The sequence below is a fragment of the Trichosurus vulpecula genome, chromosome 3 (assembly GCF_011100635.1).
Source record: "Trichosurus vulpecula isolate mTriVul1 chromosome 3, mTriVul1.pri, whole genome shotgun sequence".
NCBI classification, from domain to species: Eukaryota; Metazoa; Chordata; class Mammalia; order Diprotodontia; family Phalangeridae; genus Trichosurus; species Trichosurus vulpecula.
This window is the reverse complement of record NC_050575.1, coordinates 175,872,922-175,899,835: the sequence shown is the minus strand read 5'-3', so window position 1 is coordinate 175,899,835 and position 26,914 is coordinate 175,872,922. Positions and strand designations below refer to the sequence as shown.

The 26,914-nt window shown below is 40.2% G+C and overlaps 1 protein-coding gene across 4 annotated transcripts in view; it reads right to left on the bottom strand.

Moving 5' to 3' along the window:
• Nucleotides 1-26,914, bottom strand: part of EXD3 (exonuclease 3'-5' domain containing 3) — a 482,404-nt gene that overhangs the window by 237,200 nt on the left and 218,290 nt on the right. For 3 of the 4 annotated variants that reach the window (XM_036749598.1, XM_036749599.1, XM_036749600.1), the window contains 3 exons: nucleotides 20,250-20,314; nucleotides 11,811-11,978; nucleotides 10,818-10,985 (listed from right to left, as the gene is read on the bottom strand). In XM_036749598.1, coding sequence (XP_036605493.1) covers nucleotides 10,818-10,985; nucleotides 11,811-11,978; nucleotides 20,250-20,314 — 401 coding nt within the window. Of the gene's footprint in view, nucleotides 1-4,399; nucleotides 4,455-10,817; nucleotides 10,986-11,810; nucleotides 11,979-20,249; nucleotides 20,315-26,914 lie in introns of those variants that run through there. The other variant, XM_036749601.1, reaches the window with a different exon arrangement.

Genomic DNA, 26,914 nt, shown 5'->3' with positions numbered 1-26,914 from the left:
ACCCTGGATAAGTCCCTTTACCCCACCAGTCTGCTCGTCTATAAAACGGAGATAATGACACTCGTACTACCTGCCTGGCAGTGTCACTGCAAGGAGAACACTTTGTGAGCCTTAAATCACTGCCTAAATGGAACTTTTACTGTGGTTATGTCCCAGACAGTCACTAGCCTACCCAATGTGTCAAACGAACTCTTTCCACATCGCACATATTACAGAGCTTAGTGCACAGGCCTTTAGGCAGGACGAGGAAGCCAGGGTTTTAATCCTGACTGCTACTGAACAGTCAGCAAGTAGGACCCTGGACCAGTCACTTCATATCTGTGGGCCTCGGTTTCCTCTTTGTAATATGAGAGGGCAAGACTAGACAACTTTTAGCTGCCCTTCCAGCCCTAAAATCCTATGTGCCTAAGCCAGGTGGCCAGCTAACGTTCTGTTTCATTAGCAACAGGAAAAGAAAGGATGGGAAGGTAAAGGGAATAAGGCGTTATACAGTGCCTACGATGTTCCAGCCACTGCGCTACATGGTCTTTTACAAACATTATCTCATTTGATCTTCGCAATGACCCTGCTAGGTAGGCACTACTATTTCCCCCATTTTATAGTTGAGGAAACTGAGACAAAGAGAGTTTAAGTGACTTGCTTAGGGTCACAAGGCTAGTGAGTGTCTGAAGTTGGCTCTGAACTTAGGTCTTCCTGACTCCAGTCTGATGCTCTATTTCATTGTGCCCAAAAAGGTATTGGGTTATCTGACCTCTCTGTGCCTCAGTTTATACATCTGTAAAACCCAGATATTACCATGGATCCTGATTCCCAGACATCCAAGAGAGAGAGAGTTATAAGAGTCCTGGTCACGGATTTTATTTTCTCTATTGACAGGGCTATGTGACAAGACCTGGAAGTGAACCCAGGTCTACTCTAGACATCCAGCAAATCTCTAGAGACAGCATGACCCGTGTTTATATGATTACAGGATCACAAAGGACCCCAGATGTCATCTAGCCCAACTCCCACCTTTTATACATGAGAAAGCTGAGGTCCAAAGATTTTAAGTGATTTGTCCAAGGTTGGACAGGAAGTAAGTGGCAAAGTGATATCTGAACCCAAGCCCTCAGCCCCCAAAGGGAAAGCTCTTCTTCCACTTTGCAACATGATGCTTTTCAAGATGTTTTCTCATTAGGTTGTTATTCATGTTTCATACACATGTAATTTCCTAATTTCTTTTCTCTTAATTTCTGGCCCTCCCTTACGCCCCTCAATCATTCACTAATTTTAGGAAAACACGTTTAACCACCAGCTCAACATTTATACAGTGCTTTAAGGTTTGCAACATACGATGTTTCATTGGAGGCTCACAACACCCTTTTGAGGTAGGTGCTGTTATTATCCCTATGTTACAGATAAGAAAACTGAAGCTGGGAGGTTAAATGATTTACCCAGGGTCACACAGGAAGTATTAGAGGCAGCATTTGGAATAAAGTCTTCCTGACTTCCACGTCTAGCTCTCTATCACCTATCTAGCTATATCATCTGACAGTCTCCCTCAGATTTAATTAGGCTAATGGAAAACAGCACCACAAACTCCTCTGATACTTTAGCTTGTCCATATCTATAGGCAATACAGTGCTCTAGAGATACCTAATAAATACACATTGCATTATATCATATTATTATATTCCAATCCCAATTTATTCTGTCCCTAAGCCTAAATTCTCCAGGTAATCTTTAACATCGCTTTCACCCCCCAGTATACAATCTGCTACTGAAGTTACTCTTTTCTTCTCCATCTTCTCCATCTACCTTACTCAAATCCACCTGTTCTCCTCTGGCCCCAATGCTCAACCCTTTGTCAAGACCCTGGTTAACTTATTCCAAGGTGACTAGAAAGGCCTCTCTTACTAGCCTCTTCCCAGATTTTGTGCACTCCAGATTGTATTGCATATTGTAGCTGAAATCATTTTCTACACCTGCTCTCTAGACCAAGCTAAACCAAAATTCACAGTATTAAAGTAGTTTTCTATTAGTCTCTGAATCAGAAAAAAACTTCTAACTGCTGATTTCAAGGCTGGTCCTATCCAGTCCCCCTTCTCCTTCTAACAACTGAGCTGTTCTCACCTCCCGCTCCTCTTGGCCTAGTTCTCTTCTCCCGCCACATTGAGTTTAATAGTAATCAAACTACATATGTAGGGCCATTGAGGCAAACAAACATTTTTGAGACAGAGCTGGTTTGCCAGGTTATTTATGGCTGGGCTGGGAGCAGGAAACAGACTTGCAGCTAGGCAATGGCCCAGCTCCTGTGACAATTACAATAATGCCCTCAGGACAATTATACTTTAGTAGAAATACAACAGTCAATAATATGTTGCTTAATCTATTTATACAGTTGGCTCTGCTTGAAGGAGGGATAAAGAAGATCAAAAGTAGTAATCTAAAAAATCGTGAAAACAGTACTAGGTTTAGGAATAAATGATTTTCTTAATAGCTCATTTTCATTAAAATAACACGAATGTTATTTTGCATTCCTGAACATACCTCAACTAATAAAGGGGAAATTGGCCAAGAAATGTTCCAAGTGGCCTGTGAAAGTCTGCTTGAGATAAATTCTTATTCCTGAAAATTCACAAGGCTAGTAATTCATAAAGAAATAATCCAGAGATGATTGTTACATCTGTTTGTCTCAGCTCCCCATTAGACTGTAAATTCCTTGGGACTGTGCCAAACCTAGACCCACTCAAGCCCCAGGGTCCAGTATGGTGTCATAGTATAACACAAGCTAAAAGAAAGGATAAAAATATCCAATTTTGCAGCATAGCAACATATTTTGAAGATGACAAAACTTTCTGGATTTTATAAGATGTGTTTTGAAATGAAACAACAAAGGAAAATTCAAGTCAGACTCATGATATATCTTGTGTAGGGAGGGAGGAAGGGAAGGAAATAAGGAGGTAAAGAAGAGAGGGGGAGAAAGGGAAGGAGGAAAGGAAAGAGAAAGAAAGAAAAGAGAGAGAGAGAGAGAAAGAGAGAGAGAGAGAGAGAGAGAGAGGGAGAGAGAGAGAGAGAGAGAGAGAGAGAGAGAGAGAGAGAGAGAGAAAGCTTGAGTACAAAGCTGGGATATAAGACAAAATTTTAGGACAACTTCTCCCAGAAAAAAGACAGTTCTCTGTGGTCTAATAAACACAGTAGTTTAAAGGTGATGCAGAAAGCATAAGAAGCCAATGTAGAAGCTCAGTCACTGCAGGAGGACAGGCCCAGAATTTCTGAGATATTAGAGAGAGCAGTGGGAAGGACTCGGGTCAAATTGGAGGCCTGTTTTATGGGGCATGAGCCTGAATCCCGACCGGTATCAGAACCAACGCTAGGAAAAATGTCACCTATGACATGTACCCACTGCTCTACGTAATATGTATTGTGGGTGTCATCGTCCAAGTGTCCAGCAGTGATGTTTCAGAGTTTAATCAATCCAGTGGCAATCCCATCAGACTCTTGGGCAGCTCCCTTGACCTATGTGACTAAGAAAAGCACCAAGAGCACCAGGACGTGAGAGTGATGGAAGCAGAAACAGGTAGGAGCACAAAGAAAAGGCAGGCTGGGTGCTTCAAGAATTTACTAATAGATGGCATGAAAACATGTTCCAAATCACTAGCAGGAAGAGAAATGCAAATTAAAACAACTCTGAGGTTTCTATGGCAAAGATAATAAAAGATGTAACAGTTAATGCTGAAGAGGCTGTGGGATGATAAGTATTCTGGGGCACTAATGATGGAGCTATGAAGCAGCTGAACCATTCTGGATTTCAACTTAGAATTACTCAAGGAAAATCATGATTGTCCATGCCTTTGGACCTTGTAATCCTACCCCCTGGCATACATACTAAGGAAGTAAAATAAATCCTAAAATACACCAAAATATTCATAGTAGCACCCTATGGTAGCAAAGAACTGGAAACAAAGTGGATGCCTATCAGGTGATGAATGGCTTAAAGAAAACCAGCAACCTATGGCCGATAAACGCAAAGAAATATCACTGAGCAGTAAGAAGTGATGGATGTGAAGAATTCAGAGAAACATGGACTGATAAAGATGGAAATAAGTAGAACCAAAGGAAGACTATACAAAATGACTACAACAATGTAAATGAAAGGAAGCTGAACTCTGAATAATGGAAAAGTCAATAAGGTCCCAGATGAGAGATAGTGAAACAGACCTCCTCTGCGTGAGGCTGCTCACGCAGAGTAGGGCGCACACTGTCAGATACGATCTCTGTGCTGGGTGCCTTTGTTCAGTCGTTCTCCTTGGTCAAATGGGAGGGTTCAATGGGGAATGGGGGATTGGGGTGGGAAACGAGTATAACATACAGACAAAAGGCATCAATAAAATGTATTTTTTTTTAAAAAAGAATTTACCAACAGTTGGATGCAACCTTAGCATCGAGGGATGGAAAACAACTGTAGCAAGGAGTCTGCTCATGGAAAGTCTTCAGAAGCAGGTGGCCTTGTTTTAAACCAACAGGCAGACTTGACTCTGAGGCAAAGGTGGCTCAACAGCAAGAGAACCAGTAGCAGGGGCAGTCTTGGTCCAATCTTGGTCCAAATGACAAACCAAATGACAAACCAGTCTTGGTCCAAATGACAACCTGTCTCACTACTGGAGTGTAAGGAAATGAGAATGACAAGCTGGTTATTAGCTCCTGCCTGGTACCTGGACAAATCATGTTCTCAGAGGGGAGCATCTTACTGAACTATCCTTATCTAATCCTGATTGGTCAGCAGAAGAGCTGGGAGGCAGGTATTTTCACAAAGCAGCCCTTGCATACAGTGGACTAGATCCTGGAAGCAACAGGAAAATCCTGCAGTCTCAAAGACAGTGGAAAAGGAGCAGAGAAAGGGCTTGCTCTGGAAGGTATCTTGGGATCTGCCAATAAAGCAACAGGGCCTGAGCCTTCTTGGAGGGGACTGTATTCTGGATCATTTGTACTTTTTTCAGGGAGCAAAGGCAGCAGCAGGAGCCCAGGTCCTTGCAAACATTGCTTAGTGGTCTTACATAATGAGAATTTATCCAATTTGCTTTGGAAACATCATCTGACTTAAGAAACCCCCACCCCTTCCCAGAAGATTGTAGCCACAGCATACCCAGAAACCCATGGGACAGAGGTCACCCACTGTTTAAGAGAACCTTCTGTCTGCCAACATATGCCCATCATTTCCTTTAAGATATCCCTGAAAATTCATCTCCTCTGTGAAACCTTTCCTGACTAATCTTACCCCACATATTGATCATTTCCACTTTGTGTTTCAAAAATTTCTCTCTGGTATGCACTTTGCCATTTGCAATTGGATAATGCTTTCTAGCCCTCTGTGTGTGTGTGTGTGTGTGTGTGTGTGGTGTGTGTGCGTGTGCGTTTTCAAGCAGACTGTGAATTCCTTCACATCATGAAGCACTGTCTTTTCCTTTACCATCCTCAGTACCTAGTCCAAGGTTTGGCACAAATTGAGCAATTGCTGAATTTAAAACGTTGGCACCATGCTGTCTACAGGTCTTCTAAGTTCATCATCACACAGAAGTATACAATAATCACAACTTACTGCTGGTAAAGAGTCTGGTCTATGCACACAGGTCTTCATTTTATGAATACAGGGGCTGGAGACAAAACACTATCTGCTTCCTCACTGGGGCAAGAGTGGACATTAGGATAGGAAGGATAGCTTAGGCAGCCAATAGAGAGGCAGTAGAACATGAAAGTGGAAAATTATTCTCCCCAACGTTGAACCAATGAAACAGATTCATGAACGCGATGAAAAAAACAATCATTTTTCATATTTCAAATTTTAGGCAATCAGTGCATGGTTCTTAGGTGCCTTCTTTATTGGCTTTATAAGGAACAGATCTTGTGAGAATAATTCAGCTCTACAGTATGATTTTTATTATTATGAGCAATAATTACCATGTGAATACCAACGCAAAGCCAACCTTCCAATCAAAAGGTTGTAGAGGTGCCTATCTCCAAAAATGGAAACCACCCCTATCTTCACCCAGATGTGAACATCTGACATACAAAAGTAACTGTCCCACAGTTTCCTACTCAGGCACTTTGCTTTTACATAAAGTTGAAGTCATGCAGATAAAGAAAGAAAATAGTGCCCTGTTGTGGAGAGAAGCCTGAGGGTTTTTTCTAGGTCAGGAATATTTCTGGTTGTGACAGGCTAAAAAGATTATTTATTGTTTCTTTCCTAAATGCAGTCCACTGCCACCTGTTCTGAATTGAATATAAAGCTGTTAAACAAGACCAGAACTTTGATGCCGCTTATAAAAACAAGTTTCACTGTATCTGACCTTAGAAGCATTTACTACTTGGTCCTGAAGCAAAGGAATTTGATTTTTTTTTAAAGCAAAGCTATCTTTTTACCTTGATAAGCTGTTTAAAAAATGTAAATAAAATAACTCAGTGGACAAAAGAGGGCATTCATCCCACAGAAAGACAGCCGCCACCCTTAGACATGAAATATCACAGCACATTAAGTCATGAGACCCTGCTAATCAAAGCTGACAGGGTCCTGAATGTGATTTCTGCTGAGACTTAGCGATATCATGGGGCACTGAAGCATGCACAGCCTGCCAGGCTGCCCCTGTTCATGTGACAATGGCTTTTATTCGAAAAAGGGGCCTGTAAGGGACAAGAGTCCCCTTTGTCTTTAGATTCCTGCATTTGGAGTGCAAGAGAGGTTCATTCAACCAGCCCCAGACACTCTTTGAAAGGCTGAAGTGTAACATAAGATGACCATGAAACACTAGCTTGCCTTCTGCCTACCCTTCATTCTTTTAAAGCACAGCCTGGCCTATTCAGAGTCTCTTCAGAGAATAGCATCGCACTATATTAGCCGCTAGTCTGCTGAATTCCATCATTGTTCAGAAAGGACCAGCAGCCATCTTGGTTTCCATAAAGCCATTCACCAATGCTGAAACAGAGAGCTCAAGAAAAGGTTTCTGAAAGGCCACAATGCCATCACCCGCTTCAAGTCCTGCAAAACACATGGTATACACTTGGTCCAGACCTAGCCTGAGGATGATGCTGGAGTTCAAGATAGTAACTCTGACAGTCATATTTAAATTAAAATACAAGTCACCTTCGGAGAGCTTCATTCGTTGAAGGATGAAAACATACAGTTCAGGGCTACATTTTTAAGGGCATCAAGTAAACCCTTTAGATTTTTGTATGGCTCACTCCTCTTATGAATCGAGCATGTCAGCACAGACGTTGTATGGAGCTCCATTTAAGAGACCAATAAGACGAGCATGATTCCTGCCTCACCCAACAGTTTGAGGAGTCTGAGAATGGGGTAACTAACCACCGAGATACTGCTAAACACCCTAAATAGCTCCTGTTAAGTTTCTGCCTTTATCTTGAGGCATCATCCTTATTTATAGTCAGAAAAATGCAGCTTCAGCTCACCTCCTGTGGAGCAACTGTGCCATCAAGTGGCTGGGAATGTGTGGCTCAGATGTGAGCTCCTTTTGCTCATCCCTGGGAACAGCTATGGCTTCTCACTTCTGTTACAAGAATTAGTCAAGTCTGTATTAACTGTCCTTAGACCTGGCACATCTTCAAATAATTTAAAAGGAAGGCACACAGAACAGCAAAATGTGGCAGTGAGCAAGTTGAGATGCAGGGCAAGAGTGTGTTTGCTTAGAATTTTTATTTGAATGCCAGATATCTTTTTTTGAGTTGTGCTGTCTTTTAGATCTACAAATGAAGAAAAAGAGATCCTGGAGAGATACAGAAGATATAAATTCCTTTTGGTTTTCATATCACACTAGCCCTAAAAAGAGGCGACAGCTATAGAAATAAAAACCAGAACTAAGTGATAAATAAGAACCATGAAAGACTCCCTCTTCTTGCATTTTTCCAGATGAGGGGAAAATTGGTAGTAGTAAAGTCACAAAAGAACACTGGAGAGAGTTAAAAACTATCAATGGGCTTCTCATATAAACTTTTGGAAAAAAATCCAAGTTTCCCAATTTAAGAAGGAACTTGTATGGAAATTACAGGAGACTTTCTGATTCTGTACTCATTAAAATAATGAGTGAAGTTTAATGCTGTTGGAAGATCTGATGGAAGTATTTCTTGACAACATTTGAGTTATTTTCTCTCCCATTAGAATTTCTGGCATCACCATCATCTTCACCAAACATTTACCTGGGTATGTGAAGAACCCTGAAGAGTACTGGGGCTACCCAGAGGTACAGGAGTCTGAAATCTGGTTGGAGAAGCAGGACACATACATAAAAAGATAAACACTACTCTTCTCTGGTCAGAATACATTTGGAAAAATGTGTTTAGGTCTGGTGACCACATTTTAGGTAGGACATTGACAAACCTGAGCACATCAAGAGGAAGGTGACCTAGGTGGTATGGGGCCCTGAAATTATGGCAAGAAGATCAGGTAAGGAAGCTAGGGATGTTAAGTCTAGAACAGAAAAAACTTAGGAAGAACATAAGAGTTGTAATCATACATCTCAAGGGTCATCACATGAAAGATTTACTGTGTGCTGCTCCGGAAGACAAAACCAGGATCAATGGAAAAAATTTACAGGAAGAGAGATTTTTGGCTGTATAGAAGAGTTGTTTAACAACTGCAGCTCTCCAACAATGGAAGAGGTGCTTCGTGAGGTGGTGAATCCCCTGTCATTAGCAACATTTTGGAATGACCCCACCATGAATTCTGTACTAGAGATTGTTGTATTAGGAAGGAATAGATGGCCTAAAAATTTCCTTCTAACTATGAAATTTTATGCTTCTATATGGCATAATGTCCCATGCATACTTTTTACAATGTATAAAGTGCTTTCATACAAATTATCTCATTTGACCCCAACAACAACCCTGTGAAGTAGGTGGTATACATATTTTTATCCCCATTTTAGAAAGGAAGAAACTGGAGCTCAGATAATTTTAAGTGGCAGAATTGGAACTAGAATCCTAAAGCTACTGTTCATTCTAGGACAACATGCTTCCTCCAACCCAGGAGTAACCCATACATAAGAGATTTTTTTAGTATAGTAATGATACCCAGAAAGGCAACTGTGACAGAAGAGTTAAAAGTGCTGTGGCTCTAGCCTTGGAGCCAGGGACATCTGGCCTCAAGCCACATCTCCTACACACACTTGCTATGTGACTCTGGAAAGTCATTTGAGCTTTTGTTGCTCTGGACAACCAGATATAAAGAAAGTGCAGTAGACTTGTATTGATATAGAAGGTTTCCTCATTCTTGAGGAATCCCCTCTACCAGCAAAATCACAGGTCCAGTCTCAGTCCCAGCCCAACAATCCATCGTAAACTCCATAGATGCTATAACACACAAGCGACTGAACTATGAGTGCCCATGAATAGTTCACAGGCATAAGAGCCACTCCAAAGAGAACAAATTGACCATCAATAACCCCCTCTTATCCATCTCATACCTCGTACCTCAGAACAGATCTAAGCGATAGGGAAAGTTGAGGGACCCGCTCACAGCTGCTGTTAAAACAAGAAGCTCTGATTTCTCCAGCCCCTGACAGTTCTTCTTGGAGCAGCAGAAACTTCTAAAGAGTACTCTAACTGCCTAGGACCACCTGGATAGGGAAGAGCCAGAGCCAAGTCAACTTCTGGTTACCTCTATTCTTACAGCACAGTGGCCCCAAAGGTATTTGCACTGTGCTAGGTAGTGTCTCAACGGCCGCTCCACCAATTCTGGGCAGTATATAGAGCTATGAAGATGCTGAAGACCTATGATTTCATTTGTGTGGGTGTTCTACCCACTAATGAAAGTAAACATTGACTGGTATCTTAGGTGGTTTCATGAGTAGTTGTGGCTAAAAATATTTATCACCTGGAGGTTAAAATCTCTAGTGATGAGACTCCCCAAGCTTAACTAAACTGATCCATGGATGACAGAGTCCATTACCAGGACTGTACTGGAAGCCTTTTCAGACTGGTAGGATATTCCAGAGCTTGTGGCCCACCAGCATAGCTCTCTAGAATCCAGGGTCACCTCCCTACTTTAAGGAGAACTTTAGGAGAGGTCAAGGGATTCATTATTAACTTTATGTTCAGAAAAATTTAAATGAAGTTCTATCAGGAATATCAGAACTGAAAAATGTAATGGACAATCCCCTTTAAAAAATAAGAATTCTTGAATGCTTAGTAAGATTTCTTTTTCTTCTCCAAAAAGATCTGAAACCTTAACATACCGTAGATGATATGGTACTGGATTTGGAGTCAGAAAAACCTGGGTTTGAATCTCACATCTGACACTTATCAGCTGTCATTTTAGCTCTCTGAGCCTCACTATTCTTGTCTGTAAAATGAGGACAACAACAAATAGTAGTACTTATATCACGTAGTTATTGTGAGGGTCAAATGAGTCTATGCTATATACTCTGCAACTTTTAAAACACAGTTCAAAAGTGTCAGTCATTATTATCATCATCATCATCATCATTTTATGTTGGTGAGATTCCCAGGACCATCAATCAGATCAGGGCAGAGCGGGTCAACTTTTCCTGTGGGTGACTTTCTAAACTCTTGCAACTGGAAAAAAGATTTAGTTCCAATTGGAAAGGGAATTCACTTTCATTCCTCATTCTCTTATAATGACTTCTTTCCTTCTCTAATGAAAAGATACAGACTTGGAGGCAAAGGAAGTAGTAACTATGCTGTGGCTACAGTATGTTACTGCCATTAGGAAACAGGATTTATCCCTGGGGACAAGAAGTTAGATGGATTTATTTCATTCAGAGCCACAGTTTTGGACATGAAAAACCACATTAAAAAGTCATACTCACTTCTTTGTACTTTCCCTTATGGTAAAGATGATTGACATTTCTGAGCAAAGTGTTCTGGTCGGCTTTCTGCAGCTGATAAATGCTGATCAGGGGCTCGAGGAGATTACTCTGGCTCTCGCCAAGAACCTCAAATGCTCGAGCCTGCAACTTCTTCAGCTTCAAGCCAGACTAGGGAAATCAGATATATATAATTTCAACTTAATAGCATGTACTGGGCTCATGAAACCCTACCACTAGTCCAAAGTCCTTAACCTAGGGACTGGGAAGTTTAAAAAAATATATTCTGATAAGTTACTTCAATATAATTAGCTTCCTTTGTAATCCTATATGTTTTATTTTATGCATTTAAAAATAAAATTCTGAGAAGAGGTCCATGGGCTTCACCAGAGTGCTGCAAGCATCATCACTTCTACCAGATAGTCCCCCCTAGAGGGACCCAACACGAAGCATGGGAGGTTGGGGCTCACAATGGATCACAGAATTTTAGGCCCCTAGAGATTATTTAATCCAAATCTGAGGCCCAGAGAAGTGAAGAATTGTCCAAGATCACATAGTGAGTGTCAGAGCTCTCAGAAGCCAAAAGTACTGAAAGACAAACACGAACACAGAACATCCTATTTCAGGAGAACAAAATCTGGACAGAGGTAGCAGTGGGTTCAATAACCAAAGGCTTGATAATATACATTCAGAAGGTGCCTCAGGTCCTTTAGGCCTTTGTTCTATTAAGATATATGCCTCATGATAAATCACAGTTCTGGTAAACTGCAAGGCTACATTAATTTCACCAGATCACAGAGGGACCAATCGCTAGATTCAAACCGAGAGTGCTGAGCAGTCTTCTTAGAGCCAATGAGGAAGAGCTGAGTCTACAGGATCATAACCACTATAAGAAGTCATATGGGTACAAAAAGAAAGGATCATGGGACACAGGAAAGAGATGGGTTCAGGAAACAGGAGCATCTTTATCTGCAGTCTGGGCTTCTTGGACCTAACCTGTGGATCCCTAGGGTGCTCCTTCAGCCAGCGAGCTAATTCATTGGTTATGTAATATTCCAGTGAGTGTCCTTTCCCCTTCCAGCCTTTATAGCTCTCCAGCATGTCCAGAAGGCCAGAGAATGGGTCTTCCAGGGTAGCGAATCCTTGCCTGGCTACTTCTCGGAGCTGTAAAGACACAAAAACCACATTGTCAGGCATTCAAAGGTTCCTGCAGCTCCCCTCCCCCACTCTCAACACAAAGGTTTTTTTTTTTTTTAAATTTAATCTATTCAGAGAGGTAACTGTTGCTATTCAGCCACCATCCTTGCCCCCACTGACTTTTCATACCACTAAAGATTCCTTTCTGGTCCACTGCACCCTAAGCCCAACAAGGAAAACAGCAATTGTCCACACTAATTATCCCATAAAGACAGAGAGGTTGTTCTGCAGGGCAGACAAAGGGGCTTGTTTTTTATCTGGAAGGTGGTGATGGTGAAAGCAGACAGGTTTACAAGCTGCTTTATCTGCAGCCCCAACATACCTGTGCTGAGCAAGGAACATAAATAAAGCTCGATTTCTCTTTAACTCTCCCCAGACCCAGATTTATCATATAATTGCTGCTGCCAAAAATAATCAGCATAACACCTTGGAGCCACATTGGGGGGGGGGGCGGAGCAAACAAAGTAGAAGAGCAAAACAAAGAGCACACCGAAGCTGAACTTAAAAACATCTTTTAAAATCAAGTTCTCCTTCATCAAAATGAAAGATGCAAGAAATGCTACCTCAAGCAACAATGTGATTTTTTTGCACATTTTTCCATTTCACACCTTTCCATTTCAAATCATTAACAGAAATAAGGAATTTAAAAACAATAACAACATCAGAATAAGAGAAAACACTGTTAAGCTTTGAATGAAGGAAAACTCCCTATTTAAAAGTTTGGGAGTTGGGGTTTAAAGCACAGGGAGAAGGCTGGCACATTTATATGGCAGATTCTCCCTATCTAATATATGTGACCCCCTGGCAATTATTTTAAAATGTTTACATTAGTGGGTGTTTCCAAGGAGTTTAGAGGAGCTGGCATGGCATTCTTCAATACCCACGCTGTGCCCTTCATCTCATGGTGAATGGATTGGGGGAAGTACCATGAAAGGAAGAGAGAGAAGTCTCTACCAATAGCCACTACCTTTCTTCTAGTTAAATTATAAGCTCCAGAAGACTCTTCTTTTCTGCCTTTAGCCAATGTTCTTAATTTACTGTTTGTCAAATTCCCAAGAGTAGAACACCATTTCAAGTTAACCAAGAACACAATGGAAGAAAAGGAGAAAAGACTGTTTAAAGCACAGGGAGTTATTTCCTGTATCCTTTCCACAGATCTGCAAATTGAAGCTTCTGTTTAGAAAAAATGCCAATATATCAGCTCTAAATCTATTTTCTGCCTTTGAGTTTTACTAATATCCAAGGTAAGAGATATTTTTTTCCTCCTCAGCAGTTGGGATCCTTTCTAGCTCAGTAATTTCTATACCAAAGTAAAATGATTCAGGAGCCCTAGGACTCCGTTTTGACCACTGGGCCTGTACTAAAATTCAGAGAGTCATCCCCCACCTCTATACCCTGAACTCTATATACATTTTACCGTCTAGAGAGAAGGGAATATGTAAGGAGCTATCATATTTTGTAAGCTAGAGGGTACAGTGGATAGAACACCAGGCCTGGAGTCGGGAGAACTCATTTTCCTTACTCAAATCTGGCCTCAGACCCTTGCTAGCTGTGTCACCCTGGGCAAGTCACTTTACCCTGTTTGCCTCAGTTCCTCATCTGTAGAATGAGATGGAAAAGAAAATGGCAAACCACTCTAGTATCCTTGCCAAGAAAACCCCAAATGGGGTCACAAAAAGTTGGACATGACTGAAACAACAAGTCATAACTTTGTGTGCTTAGCACATATACCTTCCTTGACCCAGAGAAAGGTATAGAAGTTGTGTGATATTTTCCAAAGCTCCTTAGGACCAGCATCTCTCTTGATTTCCCCAAAGTGATCCAGATTTCAAACGCCAATGCCATGTAATTCTAAAGGAGCATTTTAGCTTCTGAACAATGAAAGGGGAATCATGCTGGAAAGGCACCGAGATTGTGTTAAAACCCCATATTTTTGTCCTCATCTCCTCTGGTAGCAGCTGCTTAGCGCATGGCTGACATCAAAAAGTTATGGATCTGGTGAGCCATATTCTCACTGTCTGCTGTTAAAAAATGTATTTCTTTAACACACCAATTCATGCTGACTGCAAGGGCAGCTCTGTGACTGAGTCAGAAAAGGAAAAGAAGCATGGCTGGCAGCAGCAATGGGTAATAGTAGATAGTAATCTATTGGTTCATATGTCAATCATGTTTTTCCTCTAAGGGTCCCTAATCACAGAAATCTCTAGAGGGATTGCCTAGGACTTCTAATCCACAAATCTCCAGCAGCATCCTGGAATCTGGGTTTTAACACAATATGTTTCTAATATTCACTGTCTTTAGATGAGAGCTCTACAGTAAAAGAGAGAAATGTTCTGCAGAGACCTTCAAGTCATGTGCATTCAAGTAATAAGCCCAGGAGAAACTGGCTGAGCAAGCTCCAGAAACTGAGTCAATTAGTCAGAAAGATCATTTTAAGTTTTGGGTCTTCCCTGGGGCCTCCCATTCCCTTTCCATCAGAAAGCCTCTAGCTCCACATAAAACACAGTGCTCAGAGAGTGATTTGGAGATCTAGCCTAAGGCTAAGGCCTTCCCCAGAATCATCTAATTGCTCTAACCCTCCATTCTGCAATCACGGAATCATTTTATTTTATTTTATTTTATTGTTTCAGTGGTATAAATTGTCCTCACTTAGAAAGAAAATCACTTTCCTACTGTCACAGCATGACTGAGTGAGAAGTAAACCGTCTTTCCTCAGGCCCGGAGCTTCTACAACCAAGAGGCTCTAATACTACTTCATGGGTTTGAACCATCCTTTTTAATTCTCCAGGAAATCCAGTATGAAAAGTAAGGAAGATATTTCTATATGGTATTGGAAAAGATCTTGTTTAAAGTGTACCTAAAAAGTGATATGTCTGATATTTAACAGGCACGTTAAGGAAATCACAGAGCCTTATTGCTGTGGGCATGGTCCCCTTGGACAGACAAAAATTAATGCTAACAGTATTCCAAACACTCATCTCCAGTATTCCTGGGGCAAGGGCATATCAGGGAGAGGAACTAGAGATAGCGTGTAATATACTAATCGTGACAATGTGAGTGTCATAAAGTGGTTACCTACAGAATATTCTTTTGAATATACTCTGAGGTTATAAATCTTCATATTTTATAAGGATATCTGATTTCTAGAAATAGTTGTAAGTCATTCTGAGTCAAATCTGATAAAAATGTAAGTAATCAAACTGGGTATTAATTGTAACTCAAAACAAGCTGCAACTACATAGTTATAAGACATTTTAGTGTGTGGTTTGCAAATTGGCTTTGAAAGCAATTCCAAAAATGATTTGATTGATTCATTCATTCAACAAATATTTAGAAAATGTCTATTGTGTATGTACCAAGCCTTACTAGACAGTATTAGTGCCACTTGAGTAAGTACAGCCTTCCTAGATAACTACATCATATTCACCCTCTGTGTCCTCACAGCATTACTTCCATGGCAGTCATAGTCAACTAACATTCATTAAGAGACTACTATATGCCAGACATTGTGCTAAGTGCTGGGTATACAAAGGAAGGCAAATAATTTTTTCTGTGTTGTATTATGCCATTTTTGCACTTATTTTTCCTACCAAATTATAAGGCCTTGAGGGCAGAGTTTGTGTCTTATTTCATTTTTTTTATCACTCACACCTGCCACAGGGTACAGGGCAGAAACCTAGTCGATCTTGAAGCTACAAAATCATTTCAATGTATAAATTTTAGTATATTTTAAAATATGAGTCACTTCAATTTATAGTCACATACATTATTTTCCTTTTTCTTATGTAAATTCCTATAGACATTTTAACTTTATTAGTTTTTAAGATATCTCTCAGTTTACTCCTTCATCCAGATTAAAATTTGAAACACCATTACACATTCTTCCTTATGTGCCTTAGAGGGCCCAGAGATTAGTCCCGGGGGGGGGGGGGGGGCGGGGGGGGGGGATAGGGCTTTTGATCTCTTATATTCTAGTTCTCACTCCTTGGAGCTGAGGTTGGCCTTTCTTCAAGGCCAGAAGAACAAAGGGTTCAGGGATGGGCAGCTAAGATATGATAAAGAACTCCTTCTGCCTCTTTTTAATATTGATAAAGCTTCCCCCAACCCAACCATGTCATTAATCAGGACTAAGCCCTGAGAATCCTTTTCTTGTGTTCTTAATCATTAAGATTTGCGTCCAAGACAGCGCACCACAGAAACGAGATGAACCGCAGTGACTAAAGAACAAGGACCTTCATGAAGAGAAGAACTCAAAATTAGGAAACTTGATATATATATATATATATATATATATATATATATATATATATATATATATATATATATACATGTAATACTAGGAAGAAATGTTATCTGAAGCTCCCAGGTTCAGGAAAGATATTTCTCTCTGTCTTTTATAAAAGTTGTATTAAAAGCTTAACATTGAACATTAAATAAATATGCTTAGTATCAATTTATAGCTAAATTAATTTCAGTGCATAAAGTATCACAGCAGCTTTCATTAAGGAGCTCTATTTCTACACAATTCAGCAAAAGTTACAAATCTATCTATTTCTTTTATTTTTTAAGGGGGGGGATGGGGATGGCACCAGGACCTGAGGTTTCAGGATGTCACTGGAATAGGACAATAGTCTCCAAAGGTTTTTGACTGGGCACCACAGAAGAAAAATCTGGACATGAACCTTTGATGCCTATATTTACTTATTCATAAATTATACACATATATTATTATATTAATATGAAAAATACTAACATTATAATACATGTACATAATTGTTATATTATCATACAACTTACATGAAAATAGAACTTAAAAATGTATAAGATAAAGATGAAATAATATTTGATACTGGGGTTGATAGGGAGCCACTAAAATTTATCACATAGGACAATGACATGGTTGGACTTTAGCTTCTGGGAAATCACTCTGGCTATAAAAAGAATGGAGTGGAGAGGAGATAGACTTGAGGCAGGGAAACCAATTAGAAAGCCAGGGCAATGATCTAGGAGAGAGGTGGTAAGGCTCTGGAAAAGGATAGGGACTGATAAAAGAGATATTGTGGAGAAGAAAAAACAAGATTGGCCAACTAAATGAATATATGGAATAGGGGAGAACGTAGAGCAGAAGATGACACAGAGGTAGCCCACCTGGGTAACTAGAAGGATTTGGTGCCCTCAAAAGTAACTGGGAAGTGTGAAATAAGGTAGGTTTGGCAGAAACCATTCAATTTGCTTTGGATGTGTTTTTCCAGCTATTTCCTCACCATGCTGTCCACATTATAGCCAGCATCTTTGTCTCCCTCCAATATCTCCCCCTAATTCTAACTCAAACTTCCCTCCCCTTCTTCCCCCAACCCCCCCCCCCAACACTAAACTCCATTCTCCTGACTCTTGACAGGTGAGTTGTTGTCTGATCTTGCTGGTAACCAGGCCTGCAAATCATTTCCTGGTCATTTCCACACCACACCATGTCACTGCCTATGATGTTCTCCTACCCCAATTTCTAGTGTTATTTTCCCTCATTAGAATATATTCTATAGGCTCCTTGAGGGCAGTACTGGGTTACTTGCTTGTAATTTTATCCCTGGCATGTAACACAATGCCTGACACATGGTAAGTACTCAATACTTAATAAATGTGCTTCTTTCTCTGTGTGTGTGTGTGTGTGTGTGTGTGTGTTTGTGATTAGACCTCATCCATGCCTGCTCATACTGTGCAATTCACTCTGTCCCACCCCAAATGAAAAGCAGGGAAAGGCCTCCTACTCCCTGGTCATCTTTTGAGGAGGAAGCATGCCAGAGCCAGGAATTATCTGGGAAGCAAAGGATGGGTATGGAGTGGTGAGAGGAAAGAATTTTTCCCAAAAAGTTATATAGCTCCTGCCTGCATGCCTAAAAGGCCTACTCCTGTCTCAGAAGGGGGGAAGCTGGAGTTTGCATCAAGGAAGGAAGGGGCAAAGTAGAAGAATGTCATGGGATACAGGCACCTACCATTGTGTTGAAGACGAGCCTCATGAATGGCTATCTTGGCAAGGATGCACTGCAACCAGTGGGGTCTATCACTTCTACTCAACTTCAGAATGCTAATTTAGAGAATCCTGGCTTGGGGAATTTTGGATAAGGAAATTTCCTTTACCAATGAAGATTGGCTCGAGCTCAGCAACTTAAGTCTTAGAGGGTTGCCTGGAGTCACTGACACAGCCACAGGACCCAGACTTTGCAGGCCCACTCTCTTTCTACTACAGCGCTACCTCCACTCATTTCTAAATAATGGCATTTCTGACTAGTTTGCATATGCCTACAGAATCTGCAACTCAAGATTTACTTTACAGGTGATTTATATCTCTCTAGTGTTGAACTCTCACAAGAATGTTTTCGTTTTCCTCAAATTCTTTTGATTATTCTTCCATTTCTCTCATTTCCTCACCTTCTCTAGATACTATTACCAGATACTGTTATCTGGAGGAAAGGAAAGATAATAGTGAATCAATTAAAACTCCAAAATTATGAAAAAATAAAGATCATGGGACTTTGCCTTTGCCCTATGCTCCTCAAGTCTCTAGAGGATGATTTTAATTATTCATGATCAGAGAAACAGAGTTCCTGATCAGCACTTCCTAAACAACTAAACCTAACAAGGACCAGCAGGCCAGTGAGCCAGGGAGGGAGGCACAGAGATCTTCAAGCAACAGTTATCAAGGAGTTTCATGGCACTGGCTTTTCAAGGCCTGCATTTTGAAGTTAATTTCCTGTCAGAGTAAGTACAAAATCAAATACACAGCCTCTTCAACTTCCCTGAAAACTTTCAACAGACCCTGTCAATGCACTGCTCCCAAACCTCTGCAGATCTAAGGTCCCAAAACTGCCTTCCAAAATGATCTCACTTCTCACCTGCTCTAGGAAATCTTTTATGATTAACTTCACCCCCTAACCACCCCAGAATGTTGGCACTCAAGTTGTATTGTTTTGTACTTGCACTCACGTCTTCTAAGAGCTCCAGGTAAAGTTGGCAGAAGCTCTAAGTGGTATCTAAGGCTGGGCCAACTTCGACAGCTGTGTCAGAAATGATCACTGTTCTAGACTAATGATCACAATATTCAGGTAGCAGTTGATAATAGCTGAAGTCCAAGTCACTTAACCCCAATTGCCCTGCCTTCCCCCTTCCAAAAAAAAATAATGTTTCTAGATAATAGCTGAAGTCCTGGTATGCTATGTGAAGAATATGGAACCACATACAGAGGCCTAAGGTACTCATGTGGTCAGTAGGAGGAGGAGTGCTAGAGTAACAGCCACAAAGGTAGGGGGAGGGAGAGAGGACAGCCGGAGGCACTGATCCTGGAGTTAGCTGCATGCAGTTGAGAGCTGAAATCACATGGGCTTTGGGGGTAGTTCCTGGCTTTTGTTCCAGACTTTGACGGTGAAGAGGTTATAGAGAGGAGGGAAATATTTGCACTTATATGCCTTTTTCTATCCAAAATCCAGGATAGGTGAAGGGCTTTGCAAATCATAAATATTGGCTATTATCATTAATATTATTATCTTCTCTCTGATATAGACCATTAAACTACAAACATGGGAGGCTGGATTGTTGCTTAAAAAGAACTTGAGGCCTAGGATCTCCAAAAGCAGGCACCATCCCAAGACAAGGAACACTTTCTGCCATGGAACCAGCGTGCTGAGAAAAACTAATTGTGGCTTGTCTATTTTTCAAAACTGATTTGCAAGAGAGAGCTAAGCAGAGACTGGACTGAGAGGAATAGTGGTCCCAGCCTTGAGAAGATGGACACTATCCATCTGTTACTTCTCTGTTTCTAAAGAAAATTAAGATAATCATCCTTGTTCCTGAGCTACTGCACTAGAGTGTTGTGAAGGTTAATGAGAGTAAAGTACTTTGACCTCTACCAAAGGTGCTATTTAAGGACAAAGAATTACAACATGCTTCATGGATCCCAAATTGGTTCACTCTGGTTTTGTGCTGAGGAAGAAAAAAAGAGCTGAAATTTTAGGCTTCCAGCCCCTTTGCCTTAGTGTTGAGGAATTCTCTCCTTTGTGCCCCTGGTCTGCTGAGAAGCAGACAGACCTGCCTCCTCCCCCAGCCTGCCAATCGGCAGGGCTTTCCCCCTGCGTAATGTAACCAAACACAATCACAGTCCTGACAGCCCTGCACTGGGCCGGACATGCTCTGCATACAGCGCGAAGCTCCATTGTGCAGAGGGCAGGCTCCAAGAAAGGGACTTACCTTCTGCAGCTCTCTCTTTGTCCACAGAGTTTGAAGGGTTTTCAGTAACAGGAGTGGGTCCTGGCCTAGGGACAGGGGATGGGGAGAGAAAGAAGGAGGATTGAGGGAGAGAAAAAAACAAAACAAAACAGATTTATTGCTTCTGTACAGGCAGCCTAGACACACTGGAGCATTGTTCTAGTGGAGAGAAACGGGGCATTCCAGGCCACTCTTTTGGAAACCATTAACCTCCTAACTGTCAGTCAGGATTACAGCGTCAAAAACCTCCCTCTGGAACCCAAACAACTGAACAACAGACATCACTCCTCCAACGCTTTAACAAGGGCAAGAGGGAAGATTCCTACTTATTCCTTTAAACAAAAAACTCTCAGTGGTATATTTACAACCAAAGTATTTTTATCACTACAAATCAGTGGTCTGACATGTCTGTCCTCTTCCAACCAAGCTCTAGAACTTCTGAGATTCAAAACTTAATGGACCTCTGTTGTTGATTACAGCATAACAACCTAAAGTTAAGCTTTTGACCTTTTTATCATTTCTAAGCAAGAGAGATGCTAATATACAGTCATGGAAATCAGCCCAAGCCCTGGAATTCCAGGAGGGCAAATGAGGACTAGGTTTAAGTCACGGACACAGAGTACTGACTCAATAATACATGTTGATAATAAGGAATTGGTTTATTGGCTTATTCTGACATGTCAACCTGATGGTATAACATAAAACTTTGAAAAATTCCAAGTGTTTGCACTGTGTCGGTATATGGAAAGATGTCTGCAAAATGTCAAATGAAAAAAGCTGAACAGAAAAATATGCTCAGTAATTACAATGAGGGACAATTAGGAGGTCCAGCAGATACAGCACTGAGCCTGGAGTCAGAAGACTCGTCTTCCTGAGCTCAAAGCTGGCCTCAGACACTTACCAGCTGTGCGACCTTAGGCAGGTCACTTAACTCTGTTTGCCTCAGTTTCTTCATCTATAACATGAGCCAGAAAAGGAAATGGCAAACCACTCCAGTATCTTTGCCAAGAAAGCTCCAAACGGGGTCACAAAGAGTCAGACATGACTGAACAACAACAAACTACAACTAAGCAGCAATGTGTGAACACACTTACAAAGGCTGGAATAGAATCTGAAGAGAATAATGTTCATCAGATTCATTTTTTGTATAAGTTGTTCATTTGTGAGTTTTCTCAAATAATAATAACTATTCTACCTAACTAATAGTTAGTTGTTGTGAGGATCGAGGAAAATAACGTATGAATATAAAATACTTTTTATTTCTAAACATGAGCCAATACGCTTTGAGAAGAAGTGAGAGAGCGGCGGACTCTATACCAAGAAAACCTGGGTTTAAACCCTGCCTCTAACACTCACTGACATCTGACCATGCTGACACTGACAGCTGAACTTAATTCTCATTTTCCTCATTTGTAAAATGGGGATAATAATTCCTGTAATATCTAACAACTACAACAATAACAATAGTTAGGGTTTACGCAGCACTGAAAGGTTTGCCAAACACTTATAAGATTTCCTAATTTTATCTTCATAACAACGCTAGGATATGGGTGCTATCATTACTTCCGTTTTATAGACGAGGAAACCGAGGAAGGCAGAGAGGTGAAGTGACTGCCCAGGGTCCCATAGCTGGAAAATGTCTGCAGCTGCATCTTAACTTCATGACTTCAGATCCAATACTTCAATCCACTGTGCCAATCCTGATTCACAAAGTTGGTGCATGTGACCAAAATGATATAATGTATGTGAAGTGCCTTGCAAACCTTAAACGGCTTTGTTAATGTCAGCTATTTATCATGATGGTGCTTGGTTACTTGGCTAATACATGTGTGAAACCTGGCATTATGGAAGTTGTTTAATTTCTCTGTGCCTCAATTTCTCCATTTGTAAGATAAGGACAATGATACTCCATATGAGGAAACTGCTTTATAAAACTTACAACACTACACAAATGTAAAGCAATAAATATGTTCATATTGTGACTATTCATTTTGAGACATCAGAACTTAATATTTCATCCACAATAATAGAAGTTCCTCTAAAACAGGGATCATATCGCCAACTTGTTTTATATCCTACACAGCACCAAACCTGGTGGTAGGCATGAAAGAAATTTCTGGACTCATATGAGGCCAGGTTTAAATCCAATTCTGACACATAGAGCCATAAGCGAGTCACTTGAACACCTTAAATCTCATCTTAATCATCTGTAAAATATGTTTAATATTTGCACTACATACACCACAGGGCTAAGGAGAAGAAAGTATTTTGTGAACCTGACAGTGTGTGGCATGATGGAGAGAGATGGCTGATATCAAAAAGAACTAAGTTCAATTCTTCCCTCTGACACATACTAGCAGTGTGTCTCTGGGAAAGTCACTAAACTTGCAGTGAGCCAGACAATTTTCTAAGATGCTAAGTTGCAGAACAGTTGTAGATCCACATTGGTAGAGACAGTACCTTCACTAGGCATTGAAAACCAATGATATCAAAGTTTGGACTCTCCAAAACCAAAACAAAACTCCAATTCTGATGACTTCCCATGGTATGGAGGAGACCCTCAGTTCCAAAATGCTGAACCAGAAAACAGTAAGTTCAGGCAGGGTCTATGATGTTTAAAAAGCCTCACTAGCAGATAATGTCTGCCTTCTGAAGATGAGCTGAGCTAACTATGGAGAGGCTTATTATGAATGGAATGGCCACTAGGTGAAGACTTTCCATGAAATAAAGAAAAATACAAAACGTCCCTCAGTCCTATGCAGTGCACATTTGGCTGTGACGATCAACAGAGAGGTGGTTAAGAAGGCAGGGGGCACAAAGAATCCTAGTTTGTGGAATATCAATAAATCAGAACTCAGTGGCTGGTACTTTAAATGTGAGAATTATGCCTACTAACCAAGTAAATGCACTAATACAAGAAATAAATCATATCAATATTGATATTCAAAATATCCATGGTACCATAAGATAAAAGGAAGGTGCAAGAAAATATAAAGATGTTTCTCAGATGGTTTTTAGAATGCCAAATAAGGGATTTTTTTAAAATCATAGGTCCAAAGGCAACCAGAAACATCACTGCATAGGAAACTTGCTCACCTTGTACTACAATGTTCATGATAAGAGGGTATCAAAAGATCAGCATAAAGATAACTCAGCTTATACACCAACATCTGTTATAATAGGTAGAGAGAAATTCTGAGAATAACTTGAAAGGATGATCCAATTAAAACAACATGTAACTTAATGCTCAATGACATCAATATAAAGATAGGCAAGGGGGAGGAGAGTAAAAATATATTTAAATTATAGCTTGTGGGTCAATAAGTTAAATAGGCTAAATTCTTATTTATGACTGCACAAAAGTCTCACACACATATACATCTTGGATATCTTCTTCGAGAAAACAATCAAGAGACACTAGGTATGGTGAGACCCAAATGGCATTATAAAAAAAAAACCAATCAAAATTGCCAAATTATCTCTATCTTTACAGGCAATATTTGGTTACCATGTACAAATAATTTCCAAATCAGCTATGGTCAGTCCATTGACTTGTTAGAGGAAAGACCAAAATAAATACCAAATTATAAGGAAAAAAAACCAAAAAGACATAACGTGAAATTAAAATAGCTCCAATCTCAATGCAAAGTGAAGTAAAAGCAGAAAAACAATATACAAAATGAATGCAACAATATAAGTGGAAAAGTTCTTATGATGTGCCAGTGCTGTGCTGGGCATGGTGATACTAAATGCAATAAATGAAAAATCACTCCTTGAAATAAGCTTACAATCTAGAGGAGAAAAAGAAGCACATATAAAAAAATATATAGTATAAAAGTTAATTAATACAAACAGGTACTTAAAGTAGTTAAATACACTGGCTGAGGCACAAGAAGTTAGTCGATTAGGGGAGTGACATGGCCACATCTGTCCTTAGAGAAAATTACTTTTGCAGCAGTGTGCATAGAGAAATTTGGACAGGAAGACCAATTAGGAAGCTGTTGCAATAACCTGGGTGTGAGGTGAGTGGGACCCAAACTAAAATACGATGTGTAGATGAGTGAGAGAAGGGGTCAGATACAAGGGATGTGAAGATTGAACCAGCAAGACTTGGTAACTGTCTGGATATGTGGGGTGAGGGAGAGTGAGGAGTCAAAGATAATGCTGATGTTACAAACACGGGAGACTTGAAGGAAGGTAGTGCCTTTTGTAAACTTAGAGAAGTTAAAAGAAGAGAAGATTTGTGGGAAAAGATAATGATTTTGGTTTTGGAAAAGTTGGATTTGGGATGGCTTCAGGACACTGAGTTTGAAATGTAGAGACAGAAGCTCAGGGGAGAGCCTGGGGCTAGAAAGAAAAAACTTTAAGTCATCTCAATAGAGACGATAAGTAACTTAAGGGGGTTAATGAGACTACTTAGAGGAGTAGGAGGCCTAGGACAGAACCTAAGAAAACACCTACAGTTAAAGGTAATCATATGAATGATGGGACAGCAAAGGAGACTGAGAAGGAAATTTCAGATGGAAAAAGTCACAAAAATCTGTAGAGGAGAGAGAATCCATAAGGAAAGGTAGTAAATAGTGTCAAATGGAGCAGACAGACTGGGAAGGATAAGGACTCAGAAATGACCATCAGATTTTAGCTTTAAGAGATCACTGTACCTTTGGAGACAGCATTTTCTGTCGAGTGATGAAGTTGGAAGCCAGTTTGAGGTACAAATGAGAGAAGTGGAGGCAGAGGGTGTAAACAGCTTTTTAAAAAAGGAGTTTGGTTAAGAAAAGGAGAGATATAGGATTGTATCTTTTAAAAAATTATACAAATTGAAAAATTATGTATTTAGTATTTTATTTTTCCCCAATTACATGTAAAAACAATTTTAACATTCATTTTTAAAATGTTGAGTTCCAATTTCTCTCCCTCGCTCTGTCTCCACTCCCTCATTGAGGAGAGCAATTTGACGTAGATTATACATGTATAGCCATATGCAAAACACATTTCCATATTAGTCGTGTTGTAACAGAAAGCCGAGACCTGCCCTCCTCCCCAAAAAAAACACAACCCAAGGAAAATAAAAGCAAAAAATTATGCTTCCATCTGTATTCAGACATTATCAGTTCTTTGTCTGGGGATGGACAGTATTTTTCATCATAAGCCCTTCAGATTTGTTTTGGATCACAGTATTGCTGAGAATAGCTAAGTCATTCACAGTTGATCATCCTATACTACTGCTGTTCCTGTGTACAATGTTCTCCTGGTTCTATTTGTTTCACTTTGCGTGAGTTCATGTAAGTCTTTCCAGGTTTTTATGACAGCATCTTGCTCACCATTTCTTATAGTACAACAGTATTCCATTACAACCATATACCGTAACTTCTTCAGCCATTCCCCAACTGATGGGCATCCCCTCAGTAACCAATTCTTTGCCACCAGGAAAGAGCTTCTTTAAGTATTTTTGCACATATAGGTCCTTTTCCTTTTTGTTTTTTATCTCTTTGGGGATACAGACCTAGTAGTGTAGTATTGCTAGATCAAAGGGTATGCATGGTTTTATAGCCTTTTAGGCATAATTCCAAATTATTCTACAGAATGGTTGAATCAGTTCACAACTCCACCAACAGTGCATTGTTGTCCCAATTTTCCCATATCCCCTCCAACATTTATCATTTTCCTTTTCTGTCCTATTAGCCAATCTTAGAGGTGAGAGGTAGTATCTGACAACTGTTTTAATTTGCATTTCTCCAATCAATAGTGATTTAGAGCATTTTTTCATATGGCTACGAGATAGCTTTGATTACCTCATCTGAACACTGACTGTTCCTATCTTTTGATCATTTATCAACTGGAGAATGGCTGTTATTTTTATAAATTTGACTCAGTTCTCTAAATATTTGAGAAATGAGGCCTTTATCAGAGAAACCTGCTACAAAAATTTTTTCACAGTCATGATTACTATGCCTTTCCTTCCATCCTATTTTCCCCCTGTTTATCTTACTCTCTCTCCCTTTTTACCCTGTCCATCCTCAAAAGTGTTTTGCTTCTGACTACTGCCTCCCCCAATCCACCTTTCCCTTCTATCACCCTCCCCCCCTTCTCTTATCACCTTCCCCTCTTACTTTCCTATAGGGCAAGATGGATTTCTATACCCAATTCAGTGTGTATGTTATTCCCTTTTGGAGCCAATAATGATGAGAGTAAAATTCAAGTGTTCCCTGATACTTCACCTAGCTTCCTTTCTCTTTCTCCTGGTACATTCCTCTCTCACCCCTTAATTTTATTTTTTTTTTAGATATCATCCCTTCATATTCAACTCACATCTGTGCCCCCCCCTCTCTCTCCCGCACACACACACACACACACACACACACACACACACACACACAACTAGTAACTGCCCTAATAATGAGAAAGTCTTATGAATTACAAATATCATCTTCCCATGTAGGAAGGTAAACAGTTTAACTTCATTAAGTCCCTTATAATTTCTCTTTCCTGTTTACTTTTTAATGCTTCTCTTGAGTCTTGTATTTGAAAGCCAAGTTTTCTATTCAGCTCTGGTATTTTCATCAGGAATGCTTTAAAGTCTTCTATTTCAATGAATATCCATCCCCCTCCATAGGATTATACTCAGTTTTGCTGGGTAGGTGATT